This window comes from Doryrhamphus excisus, linkage group LG1 (assembly GCF_037039965.1).
Source record: "Doryrhamphus excisus strain RoL-2023G ecotype Guam linkage group LG1, RoL_Dexc_Guam_v1.1, whole genome shotgun sequence".
NCBI lineage: Eukaryota > Metazoa > Chordata > Actinopteri > Syngnathiformes > Syngnathidae > Doryrhamphus > Doryrhamphus excisus.
Genome location: NC_136357.1, coordinates 10,394,386 through 10,407,004, shown reverse-complemented (window position 1 = coordinate 10,407,004; position 12,619 = coordinate 10,394,386). Strand labels below are relative to the sequence as shown.

Genomic DNA, 12,619 nt, shown 5'->3' with positions numbered 1-12,619 from the left:
AGGACAAAAAAAATCAATTTAATATCAAACACAAAAACAAAATAAAACATATACAGCAAAAACAGTTTACAAGTGCATAATACTACATTTAAAAATCCTTACCAAAAAAGGACGGTAGTGCAAAAAATACATTCTTCGTGATTATAAAGGCGCCGCCATCTATGCCAACTTTTGGCTTATTATGATAACAGCACATGGATCAAAAGGAAAATATTGCCACAGTTTGTTTTCCATGAATTGTTAAGCTGGCATTAAATTTACCTTGGGGCAAATATCTGAAGCAAAAAAGCAAGCAAACCGGAGGAGATCTAAGGTAAGCCGATGCGCCTCATTCCTCCTCTAAATTACATCTAAAGATGAAGGCAAAGCCTCGCACTGCTTTTTTCTTTACCTCCCGGCTGCTGATTGACGGGGCCATGCACTGCCCTCCTCCTGCTGCTGCTCACACCTCCTGTCAGCCAGGGAGGCAAACACACGAGTCAGAGGGCGACTCCAAGGGTAGGGTGGCTGAGTTGGGGCACTACGGTGGGGGGCACGGGGTCGTGGGTTTGTCAGGTGGACAGGCTCAGACCCTGCCCAGGAAAGGGAGGCCAGCATCTTATCCGACTAAGCTTACTTTTTCTTGCGTGGCTGGCTCTGGCTGGGTGCTCTCAGTGCGCTGTACTGCACCTGTAAAAACAAACAGGAGTTTGGTGGGAGGCAGGTAATCCGAGCTCAGCGGAGCGCACGGTAATAGCTCCCTTGAGGAGAGCCAGTGCAGGGGAAAAAGCGAGGCGGCCTCGCATGTAATGAATCATTTTTTAAACACGGGAGCAGAGGGAATTAATCACACAGAGGAAGGATTGGAAGAGTCAAGGGTTTTGTACCAATGTTGCCCCCACACCTCCTCCTCCTCCTCACTCTGCACCCCGATCACAATATTGAAAACAGACATCAACTGCTGAGATGACCTGCCAGGCCAGGAAGGGATTTGCAAGCCGCAACTTTGCGGTCCCAATCCTGGCGAACTTTGCTCGAGTCCATGCAAACTTAAAGTCACTGTATTACTCCAGAGTTTCACACTTTGGATTTGACTTTGTTCTTAAACAGATGTTTGTGCCACATACAAATGTGCAACTTTCCAAATTGCATAGTTGCCAGCATTAAAATATTGGATTTGTATTTGTGAATTTATTAAGATTAAGTGAGCATTTTATTTTAATTAACAATTGCTCATTAATTTTTGAATGACAATTTTTTAGAACAAATATTTAAAATATTTTCTATTACTAAGAACTTTCCATCACTTCTATCACTACTGCAGTATTTTTCAGAAGCAGTTTACGACAGCAGGGCTGCACGGTGGCCGAGTTGTTGAGTCACAACTAGGAGACTCAGGTTCGATTCCACCCTCGGGCATCTCTGTGTGGACTTGGCATGTTCTCCCCCGTTTCCTCCCACATTCCAAAAACATGTTAATTGGCGACTCCAAATTGTCCATAGGTATGAATGAGAGTGTGAATGGTTGTTTGTCTATATGTTCCCTGTGATTGGCTGCCGACCAGTCCAGTGTGCACACTGCCTCTCACCCAAAGACAGCTGGGATAGGCTCCAGCACGCCTGCATCCCTCATTAGGATAAGCGGCATAGAAAATGAATTAATGAGTTTACAACAGCATTTTCTACCACATACTAAGAAATGGAACAATGTTCGATTGCAACAGTCCAGTTGTAATCGAATACCCTGAGCATACCTGAGCATGGCCTGGATGAATAAGAATATTCACAGTCATGGCACAATAAACATTTCACAACTCCCCTTTCATTGTTTTGTGACTTAGTTAAATAAAAACTTTTGTTTATTCAGTCATATATTTTTATGGTACTTTTCTTAATATGTTGAAATCTTGTCTTGTCTCGTTCTTGTGGAACCAATTTTGTGCATTGTCCCATCTTGTGAGTTGTGTGTCTACTGACACCCGTATTCATTACACAAGATGTGACCTGAGATTAGTTTTAGGGCAGAGTTGTTGCCTATATTGGCATGTGATTGATATCGTTATTGGACAATATGCTGGGATAGCATACATTGGTAAAAAATCAATATCAAGTGTTTCAATTTGTACATGTAATTCCTTTCCGAACTCTTATTCTATTGTACATGGGGGCGGTTACCATTAAGAAATGGAAGAAACAATTGTATTATATGACATGAATATATGTATTTTGAGCAGGGGAGTCCAATGTCCAGCCAGAGCGAAGAAGCTTAAATGTAATTAATACATAAAAATACAGTACATAAAAATATAAAAGTGGCCTCCCGCAGCCTTTGATTTTCAGTATGCAGCAAGGAATTCTGAACATGTGTCCAAAGGACCTTTTTTTGGAATGCCAAAGAACTACTTTTCATTCACTTGAGACGTGTTTGATTTAGTGGAAAAGTGTTCCTTCAGTTGGTTACACTTGAAACTACTTGAGAAAGTCATTCAAGTTGCCTTTTTGACAAATTCTTTTATGCGCTAAAGAAATTAAACCAAAATTAGTATTTTCTTGAGATTCATAGAATTCGATTCAATTGTGTAGATATTTCCTCAATCCAAAGGCAATGTGATCACAGGGCGAAGTGAAAAGGAGCGGGCTAAAATGTGCTAACTTGCTTTTGAAGTGTCGCGAGTGTGCGGCAAATCTGTTGAATAAAAGCTTGGGACTTATGCTAATGAGACGGGCACACCACTATTAGAAACAGGAGATGGAGTGTGGGAACAAAGTGGCAGCCTGGTGCATCACAACATGAAACTGTGCTCAGAACTGACAGATGCTTCTCATTTCAGTGTTGTCAGAAGTCCTCGTTTGAGGACGACTTTGTAGATTTGCACGGCCGCTAATTGCCAAGTCACATTTGCAAGAAGGACAGGAGTCTGTTTGCAGCCTTTGTGGTGTTTTTTTGTTTTGTTTTTTGCATCCGCACCTATCTGACGATTGTTCAACAAAAACAAAATATGTGCTTTTTTACTTGGGGTCTCCTGGGTATATGATGTTATTTTTTTCCCAAAGCAGCAATGAAACATACTTGGGATGAATGTTAAGGATGTTTTGTTTTGTCTTTTTTATGACTTGGAGCTGTTTTCAAGATGTACTTTCTCCTCTGCAGCACAGTAAAGTCCTGTTTCTTTCTGTGGTGTTTCAAAGCCCAAACATTGCATCCCGACGGGGAGGACGATGGACAAAGGGTTCGGAATCAAAATGCATCCGCCACCTTGTTTTGCCAACTCAAGTCGTCCAAATCTCAAACATGACAGACTCCCGGTGACATCACAGAGAAGTCAGCCTTTGTGTGCCGCAAGAGGACATCAAGAGTGCGGTGTCGGAACAGACACGGGCGAGAGAGTCTCTCTGCCTCCATATTGTCAGGAGTTCCGCGGGGGTGAGCTACCTACCTGGGAGATGAAGGCAGCTGTGTGGCACTTCATTTCCTGGCAGAGTAAATCTCTCCAGTCAGAGGAGCGCTTACTTACGGCACCCTGACAGCCTGGCCCAGCTCCGTGATGTCAAAGTCAATGACATTTCGGCCATGGTTAATGTGGAATCATCGTCACTACATTCATCGATTCTAACACCCTGCAGCCACTAAGGCCACGTCACAGTTTTCACTTGGCCACTTGAGTGCCGCAGCTCCTCGGCCAGATGGAGTAAATTGGTGGGGCTGCTGTCGACATCGGTGAGGCTGAGGATAATTGGGCGGAGGCGCTGGTCCATTAATAATCACACAAAAGCCAGTGAACATATTTCCAGCACACTTGGGAATTTTCGTACAGCAAATAATACAAACGTCTTGAGGGAGTTGCATCCCTTTATGTATGTAAAAATGGGCCCTTACCTTCTGAACATCAGAAGGCATCCTCTTGAGGAAATCCAGCACCTCATTATTGTCAATTGCATATGGGTTGCGCAGCTTCTTGGTAAATTTGTTAACGCCTGTGAAAACAAGAACACATTCCTAAATGGCTGAACAACATGCTTTTTCTCAGTGTATACAGTGTTATAAATACATACACTCAACAAAAATATATAAGCAACACTTTTGTTTTTGCTACCGTTTGAACACCAAGATCGTAACCTTTTTCTGTGTACACAAAAGGCCCATTTCTCTCTCAAATATTGTTCACAAATCTGTCTGAATCTGTGTTAGTGAGCATTCATAACTTATAGGTGTGGCATATCAAGATGCTTAGGGCCGTACAGTCGTTCCTTGTTTATTATGTTTATCATGTTTAACTGTTTATAGACCCAACTGGGGTAAGTGAATTTCCACAAAATAGGATTCAGTGTTAATAAATGGAATATTTGTGTACTGAGAGCATAGAAAACATTTTTATGACTGTAAATATGTTTGTTATTATTTGAGCCATCCATCCATTTTCTTATCCTAATGAGGGTCGTGGACATGCTGGAGCCTATCACAGCCGGTCACGACTCGCCAGCCAATCACAGGGCACATATAGACCATTCATATAGACAAACAACCATTCACACTCACATTCATACCTATGGACAATTTGGAGTCGCCAATTAACCTAGCATGTTTTTGGAATGTGGGCCATGTAGACATGAAATAACACTCCTATAGTAACCTTGACTCTCCTATTGTAAGGATTACAATCCCTATATGTAAGGATTAATAAATGTCTTGTGGCATAGCTGGTGCCTTGTGGCCAAAATACTATATGTAGTGTAAGTTGTATTTCAATATTTTTAAACTAATAATGGGCCATAGTCATAGTCAGTTTTTAACAAAGTTGTATGACTTCCCCATCAGCAGTCAACGACGACTTTCCCGTTTGTCCCGTGAGATGAGGTCTGGTCAGATTTCGGGGACATGGAAAGTAGTTCCGGTTAGTTGATGGGGCCACTTAGGTCAAAACTTTGGTTTCTCAAAACAACAAGTGTTCAAAAGAGTAATACATTTCCGTTGGTATCACTGCCCTCTACTGTCAGCTGTTGGCCACATTTCCATCATCTGTTTCACATTGTTTACTGCTAGGATAGTGAAAGTAAACATGTCTGACTACAAAACAAGTGATCGAAGAATTCCTTTTAGCACAAAGCAAAAGGGATACCTAACTTTGTCAGATGGAGTTACAACGGGCAGAGAGTGAGAGGAGGGACTATACTTTTTTCCATCTTATTTTGATTGCTTTCCAAAGGAGTATAACTACTTACCTGGAACAGCAGCGTGTAGGAAGGTAATCCCCCCCCCCGCCCCAAACAAACCGGAACTATTTTCCTTATCACTGAAATCTGACCAGAACACGGCTCACTGGACAGCATGGGGGAAAAGTCACTGTTGATGCAATAGACGTCCTAGAACAGATCACCTAAATTCCCATCACTTTATATGAACAAATTAGAGGTTCCAGTTTGTAATCTTATCACCGCCAGTACATGTCATCAACAAACTCCGTCCTTGTAGTGTACATATTTATAAGCATAATATAAAAACAGTGTATTGATTACATTTTTCAGACAAGCAACCCTCTGCTTATTCCAGTTTTATCATTTTCCAAGCGCATCTCTGTTTACGCTACACATGGCAATCCACAGTAAGCAAAAAATAAACCACATATCTCAAGGGTTTGGTAATGGGACCATTATACCCACAGCTTGCAACATGCACACAAAGAACCTGAGGACCCCAAAAATGTGCATGCAACTTGAAAGGGTTGCCTTGCAACCAAGGCGATGGGGGTTAACTGGGGGAGGCAGAGCAGTGTCTGAGTCTGCGTGTTTTTGTTTGATATGATAGAATTTTGCTATTGATCGGAAGTAGAACAAGCAGTTGTGGGCTTACAAGTTGGTGCAGGAGAGAGCCTGTTAAGGGTTACACATCTCCCTGACCATTGAGATGTCTATTCTGTATAGCTGCACTAGATAATGAGAGGCTAGACCAGGAACCTGAAGACCGCCCAAGGACATCTTGTGTTATATACAGCTCTACCGCTCGCCTTTGATTTCCCACAAACCCCGGGCCTTAGCCTATGCTGGGCTCCACCGTAGCCAGCCCACACGAAGCCCAGAACACCTCTGCAGACGACTGATCTCATACATGCGCTTGAGTGTCAGGTGTATGGTTGAGAACTTATAACAACTACACGTTATTAAAAGAAGGATGTAAAACTAGATACGCTCAGTAAAGATAAACAAGGACATTAAACACAGGAGGAGTTTGTTTTATAATATAATCTATTATGCTAGCTGATAACTATTTTATGTTGTGGTATGTGGAAACTAAAAATGTTTAAAGATAAACAAAGTTAACTTAGCAGTAACCAATGCCGCTTATTGTCACTAAGGTCGCGGGTATGCTGGAGCCAATCCCAACTGACTTCCGGGTTCTGGGTACACCCTGGACTGGTCAGTTTTAAAAATCTAATTTTCTTTATTTTTCTCAAGTTGCTCCCCTAAAGTGTTATAGTGTTTCCCAGGGAAGAGATACCTGACTGCTGATGTAGCGTATTCCAATAAACTATACATTTATATCACTGGAGAAAATTGAGAAAAGGTTACTACACTACCTTTGGACATTGGAACTTTTTGACAAAATGTAAAATTATTCAAATCTAACAATTTCTTGAAATATTTTTTTCACTTACAAATGAAACAAATGAAAACTCAGTTGACCTCAATATTTGTTATTGAATAATTGTGTAGTATTACTAGAAAAGAATGGCTCAGTTATAGTGTCAGTCGAGTGTGTAGAGTGTGTTTGTACAGGACTGTGCAAAAGTACTTTGTTGTGTTAACAATCTGCACTATAATCACAGCAGTCATTTTGACATGGTATAACAATAAATACAGTAAATAAAAAGACTCAGTAGGATTATGGCAAATACAAAACATTGTAGAGGTGTGTGGACCATGGGCCAAGGAACAAGCCCTTACAGTTGGTGAGGATCTGGATAAAGGTACAAATGCAGGGAAATGTTTTGCCTGTGTACTAATAAGTGACATTTAACAGATTTATTTGGTCATTGTATAACTGTTAAAACAGCAAATGTAATTGTGCCTTAGCCCATGTGCCTTTTTTACAGTACAACTTACCCCATATAAGCACTATATATCGCAGTGGGATGAAATACAATAGTGACGCGGCTGCAAACAGCACCAAGCAGGCTAGACAAGACATGAACGGAACAGACCAGTTGAATATGCTGTGAAGGAAGAATAAATAGCATTTGAGGTTGATATTGTCAAAACATTCTTCATGAATAACAATAAAAGGCTCAATTTACTTCTTTACTCGCTCCCCGATGTTTGCAATCTCTTCCAAAATGTTCTGAACGGCCAAGACCACTTCCTGCACCATGTGGATCTTCTCCATTATACCCTTTTTACCCGGTTCCTAAAAACAAAAACAAGAAATGCTATGATGAGGTAAACGATTGGGGTCATAGTCAGGCTGCATAGACAAAGACCTAAAATCCCATGTTTTTAGTGTATTTATAGCATATTGTACTTCCACATGAAGACTTCCGCAGTGTCCCTGAATACATCATGTAAATCGTGCCTGGCCAGCAAGGAGAACAAAGTGCTGAGAAAGGAGACGATTATGTAGGTGTCCGTTTGTGTGCCTTATACAAACCAAAGTGAGTTTAATGATGTTGTACATTTAGTGACAATGCTATTTTGACAGTCCTAGTTATTATATGACAATAATTATTATACACCAATACGATAATTTATATGTACAATGGACATGATGAGCAAACTCCACTACAGATGATGCTTCCGAGTCTGACACAGACAGATGATGCTTTTGAGTCAGAGGGACATACCATTCCAGCAGCTTCCATAAGCCGTGTGCCAATGTTTCTTTTTTTCATACAAATCTCCTCATCCCTTGTTTAATAACTTAAAAGTATCATAACACTCCCGTCGCATGAGAGATATGCTTTAGCCTTTGTCCAGTACCAGCCGCATCCATATGAATCGTGTCGCAGACGTTATTTACACACTGACATAATAATTGAGTGTGGCAAGGCAATAAGTCAACATGTGTGGGGGGTTGGAGGGTTTGTCTTTGTGATCACTTCAAGGCAAGAAATAACGACCAGTGTGAAGCCTTCCAGAAGGAGAGGAGTACACCGAGATAACTCGCAGCAACGCACACTAAAGAGCCTGAAAAGGCTGACATCAAAAGGAGGAAATAATGACAGGAATGATGACAGAGAGAGAGAAAGAGAGAGGGCGAGAGTATAAGGAGGGTAGCAGTGATGGAGGCTGGAGGATGTCTACAGTATACGTATGTTTATGATACAAGACATGTAAATTGACAGGGTCCAGGCAGGACGCCGCTATCAGACTCAATGAAGCCGCCCATGGGAACACAGTGTCTGAAGGAGGCAGAGACTCCCCACTGTCATGTCCAAGCAGGAAGAGAGCCATTCCCACACTAACACATCCTCCCCCGCCGGGCCTGGGATTGCAGCTAGACACTGGAGGCTCGCCACTGTCCAAAAATGGCAAAACGCATCACAAATGCGCTTTGTTTTGGATGAGTATCTCACATTCCCATCAATGGCACTCAGTGTATTTATTACCTTAAGACCAGTTTCCCAAATACTGTGCAGTCTGGTTCCCTGGTATAATATTTATTTTGTAAAGAGTACCAAATAAGCTAAATTACTACTACAGCAATTGTACCTAAACCACTGTACCTAAGGGAAATGTACTGTAGCTAAAAAATGGGAGTTTGACAAAGAGTTGTAACTAGAGTCATTCTGTTTATTGGTCATGTTCAAGGTGGTGGTTATTATTATAGGATAAGCGGTATCAAAAAAAATTATGAATTTTTTTATGTATTCCCATACAGTATCAGCATTTGGGAGCAAACATGAAGTGAAAGAAAATATATAAAAATACAATATAGTAGTCGATAGGTGTGAATTTCCATTGGAGGTGAATAAAGTATCTATTTGTGCAGCATGTGAGTCAGGGATGTTCAAAACAAGCATTAAGCTTTCAAAAACTGGGGGATTTCTAACAGTATATTACTTTTCAAGTCACCAACCACCAGCACAAGCCTGGACTTTACCTTTCAGAGAGTTTGTGTGCAGAACAAATTAGCACATTAGCACATTAGCTCTACAAGGTAATCAAATCATGCAGGTCAAAATGTATGAACGTAGAATGTAATTCATTCTTACTAAAAGAAAATAATAAGGAACTGATCTGCCAACCTTGAAAATAAACAGTATACAGTACAGTATATCATTTAGGTATATCTTTTATCATTCAACCATCATCATATCATTACCAATACAGTATTTAAAAGTTCTATTGTGACCCCTGAATTGATTAATTCTATTTCCAGTATTTCCTGTGGAGGAATTTATTATACAATTCTTCATTTCTTTTCATGTTTACTCTTCAACTTGTGACCCAATTACATAATTTAGGAGATGCGACACATAAATTACTTCCAATTTCAAATTTAGCAAGAAATACAACTCTGACAGACGGAGGGAAAAAAGGAGACACATTGGCTTTCATACTTGAAAGAAAGAAAACAGACAAATATATGCACTCTGAAGTATAAATAAATAGGCAGTGGACTGAAGATTATGATTATTATTTTTTTTTAAGTAAAATAAATCACAAACTGCTTCATTTCCTTGGTGACTAGGTATTTGCTGTATTTCTTTCCTGCTTCTATGGGTTACTACAGGAAAAAAACATACATAATAAAAGATTTGAAAAAAAACAAACCCTGGTGAACCATATTATCATCCATCTATTTTCTATGCCGCTTGTCGTCATTAGGGTCACAGGGGTATGCTGGAGCTATACTGACCTCACTGACTTTGGGCGAGAGGCAGAGTACACTCTGTACTGGTCCACTATAAGGTAAAATTATAAAAGGCTTGTGATCATGGAGACCCAATTTGATCCTCTGAACAGAAGCAACCACTCTAATTTAGACTCACTTTAATTACAATAAATGGTGCCAGATATGACTATAGGATTGCTGACAATAATTAGGAGTACATGCAAATGAAGACACAGCTATTTTGCAGGCTCCTCATCTCCTAAAGCAGCTAAAATGAGTGAAAATGTGCAGCAGTTCTGCAAGTATTGAATACTGCAGATGATGACAAGGACAGTCTGGCTGTGGTGCTCTAATGATGATTGTAGACTCTGGGCTGAGGGTGGAGCAACCCCCTGGCCCAGTCTAGCACCCCGACAACAACCCCCCCCCCCCCCCATCTCACTCCCCTCTGGGAGCAACTGGAGCCGAGACCAGCTCCGTAGGGCCGGGGGGCACGAATGAGCAGTTTCATCTTCCTTGTTCATTTCTATTGGAGATCTATGGACTTGTTTTGCCTCTCTGTTTCTTTCTGTTATGAATAAATACTGTCTGTGTGCACAATTGACATACCTAAGGCCAAAGGGAAGTCACTTTGCCCACACATAATTTGTAAGCTGATTCTTCCCACCCCGAGGACAGATTTGTTCACAGGCAGAGGATCTGTTCTATATTATCCTTCTGTAACACTGTGTTGCCTTTCGTCTCCCTTCAACATCATGCCTTCTCCGACTGCGGTTCACATATTTTCTTCCTCAAGGGGGAAAAAGAGGGAATAAAAAACATATTTGAGTGGTAATCGTAAACTCCTTACAGGGCTTGTATCCCGATGTGAAAGGGGGACTTTGAAGCCATCCAACTTAAAACCGATCACTCTTTAACCCCAAATATTTTAACGCAGACTTTGATAGGAGGTGTAAAGCTACACTTGCTTGATCTAACCGCATGATATCACGCTCTAGTGACAGCAGAGACCATAACACAACTTTCAAATAAGCCACTTTAAATTAAAGCTGACAGCTTAAAACAAACACGAGCGAATGCTTAATTAGTAAATGAAAGGAGATATTTCATTTTTCCCTTGGAGTGTGAAAGGGCTTAAGAGGCTCACGGAAAACATTTCAGAGAGCTTTAAGATGAGAGGGAGAATCTTGCATAGGCATTTCTTAAACTAAACTACAAAGTCCTTGATCAGAAATTGAGGTTCAAGGTGAAGATACGTAATAGTCTCTGAAGCATTGATATTACATTAATTGTGCTGCACTAAATGCTAGACAAACTATTTTTAGTGCCATGTTCTGGTTACTTTTTCTTCCACTGTGTATGTGCAGACATATCATGTGAGTTTCATCATCCTTGCTGACAGAATTTGGTGTCTGTGCCTGCATGTGTTTTTTTTTTCCCCCTCAAAGCCCCGGCGGTCATCACAACAGAATATATTGAGTGCATTATGGATATGAATCCTGGGTCTAGACATGCAGCACAAGGGTCAGCGCTCGCAGGCTTTGCGTTAGTTCCACACTTCATTGCCATAAAGCAATAATACACATCCCTGTTAACTGTCCCTTCCTTATAGAAAACTGGGGGATGAGTGTAATTGAATATGGTGTGCTTTTGGGTAGAGGCGCATATAATTTTTCCGTTTTAAGTTTTCAGAGACACTAATAAAGATGGTTTATGATTTTTTTCCACCAAGCTCGCAAGTCCTTTGGGCAAAATGTACAAGTTGCTCAGTTAGGTTGTTAATTTGTTGTGATAGTAAATATCATCCTCTACTATATTCTTTAGACAATAATGATACAAGATATAGCTACTCATTTATTCCTAAAAAAAAAAAAAAATCCTTAAACACCAAAAGAAAAGAATTGAATTTCGGCTTTTAAGGCCCTGTTTAGCCTATTCTGTATAAATGGCACTGAACCAAAAACGAGTGGAACAAAGACAATGTAGACAATTCCTGCTGTCCGAAAACTACTGTCTACAACACAGCAAAGGTCAATAATTGTTTGATTGTGTACAGGTTTGTCAAGCTTACTGTCATTCGTATTCAAATATCACATCACTTTTATTTTGCTATATATTGTTTACTCCTTCATGAATCACCAACCTATCATGGTGGCCAGAAAAGCCACATGGGATCTCCCACCAACGGTGCAAGCATAATTGTCCGATTCAATGTACAGTGGAAGGAGGGCACCTGGGCAACCTGGTCTTTGGTGGCTAAATCTGGTTCTTGGGACATTGAACTTCAGTTCTCGGGTAGGAACAGAGCCTGTGCAAGAGGTTGGGGCATTCTGACTAGACATTGTCAGACTCACCTCAACCCACAGTGAACGGCCTGCCTGATCTGAATCTGTGCGATATATGTTATTGGACTCCTGTGCGAAAAACACTATGTTCCAACATAAAAATGCCCACAAGAGCACTTGACACCAGGACACCCTATAGCAGAGGTAGGGAACCTATGGCTCGGGAGCCAGGTAGGGCTCTTTTGATGACTGTATCTGGCTCTCGAGCATTTCTTACCACAATAAAAATGTATTTTTGCTAACATTTTAAAGTAAACCTCACAGAAATGACTGTTAAAAATAATATTAAAAATCAACAACTTTTTTATGCATTTTAATTCGTCCATCTATTTTCTACTGCAATACGGCCGACCATATCCATCTTTCCTGATATTTTCCAGGTCAAACACCAAAACTCTATTATTACTGGGTAATGCGGTAGTCTACCTCGGTCATTGAGATGTCAACATGTAAATATAAACTTTTCTCC

The 12,619-nt window shown here is 40.7% G+C and overlaps 1 protein-coding gene across 2 annotated transcripts in view; it reads right to left on the bottom strand.

Annotated features, from left to right (window-relative positions):
- Positions 1-10: 10 nt before the first annotated feature.
- Positions 11-12,619, bottom strand: part of mctp2a (multiple C2 domains, transmembrane 2a) — a 41,279-nt gene continuing 28,670 nt past the window's right edge. For both annotated transcript variants that reach the window (XM_058075921.2, XM_078789895.1), the window contains 5 exons: positions 7,269-7,378; positions 7,078-7,187; positions 3,857-3,954; positions 617-669; positions 11-451 (listed from right to left, as the gene is read on the bottom strand). In XM_058075921.2, the coding sequence (XP_057931904.2) occupies positions 388-451; positions 617-669; positions 3,857-3,954; positions 7,078-7,187; positions 7,269-7,378 (435 nt within the window). In that variant the 3' untranslated portion in view covers positions 11-387. The remainder of the gene's footprint in view (positions 452-616; positions 670-3,856; positions 3,955-7,077; positions 7,188-7,268; positions 7,379-12,619) is intronic.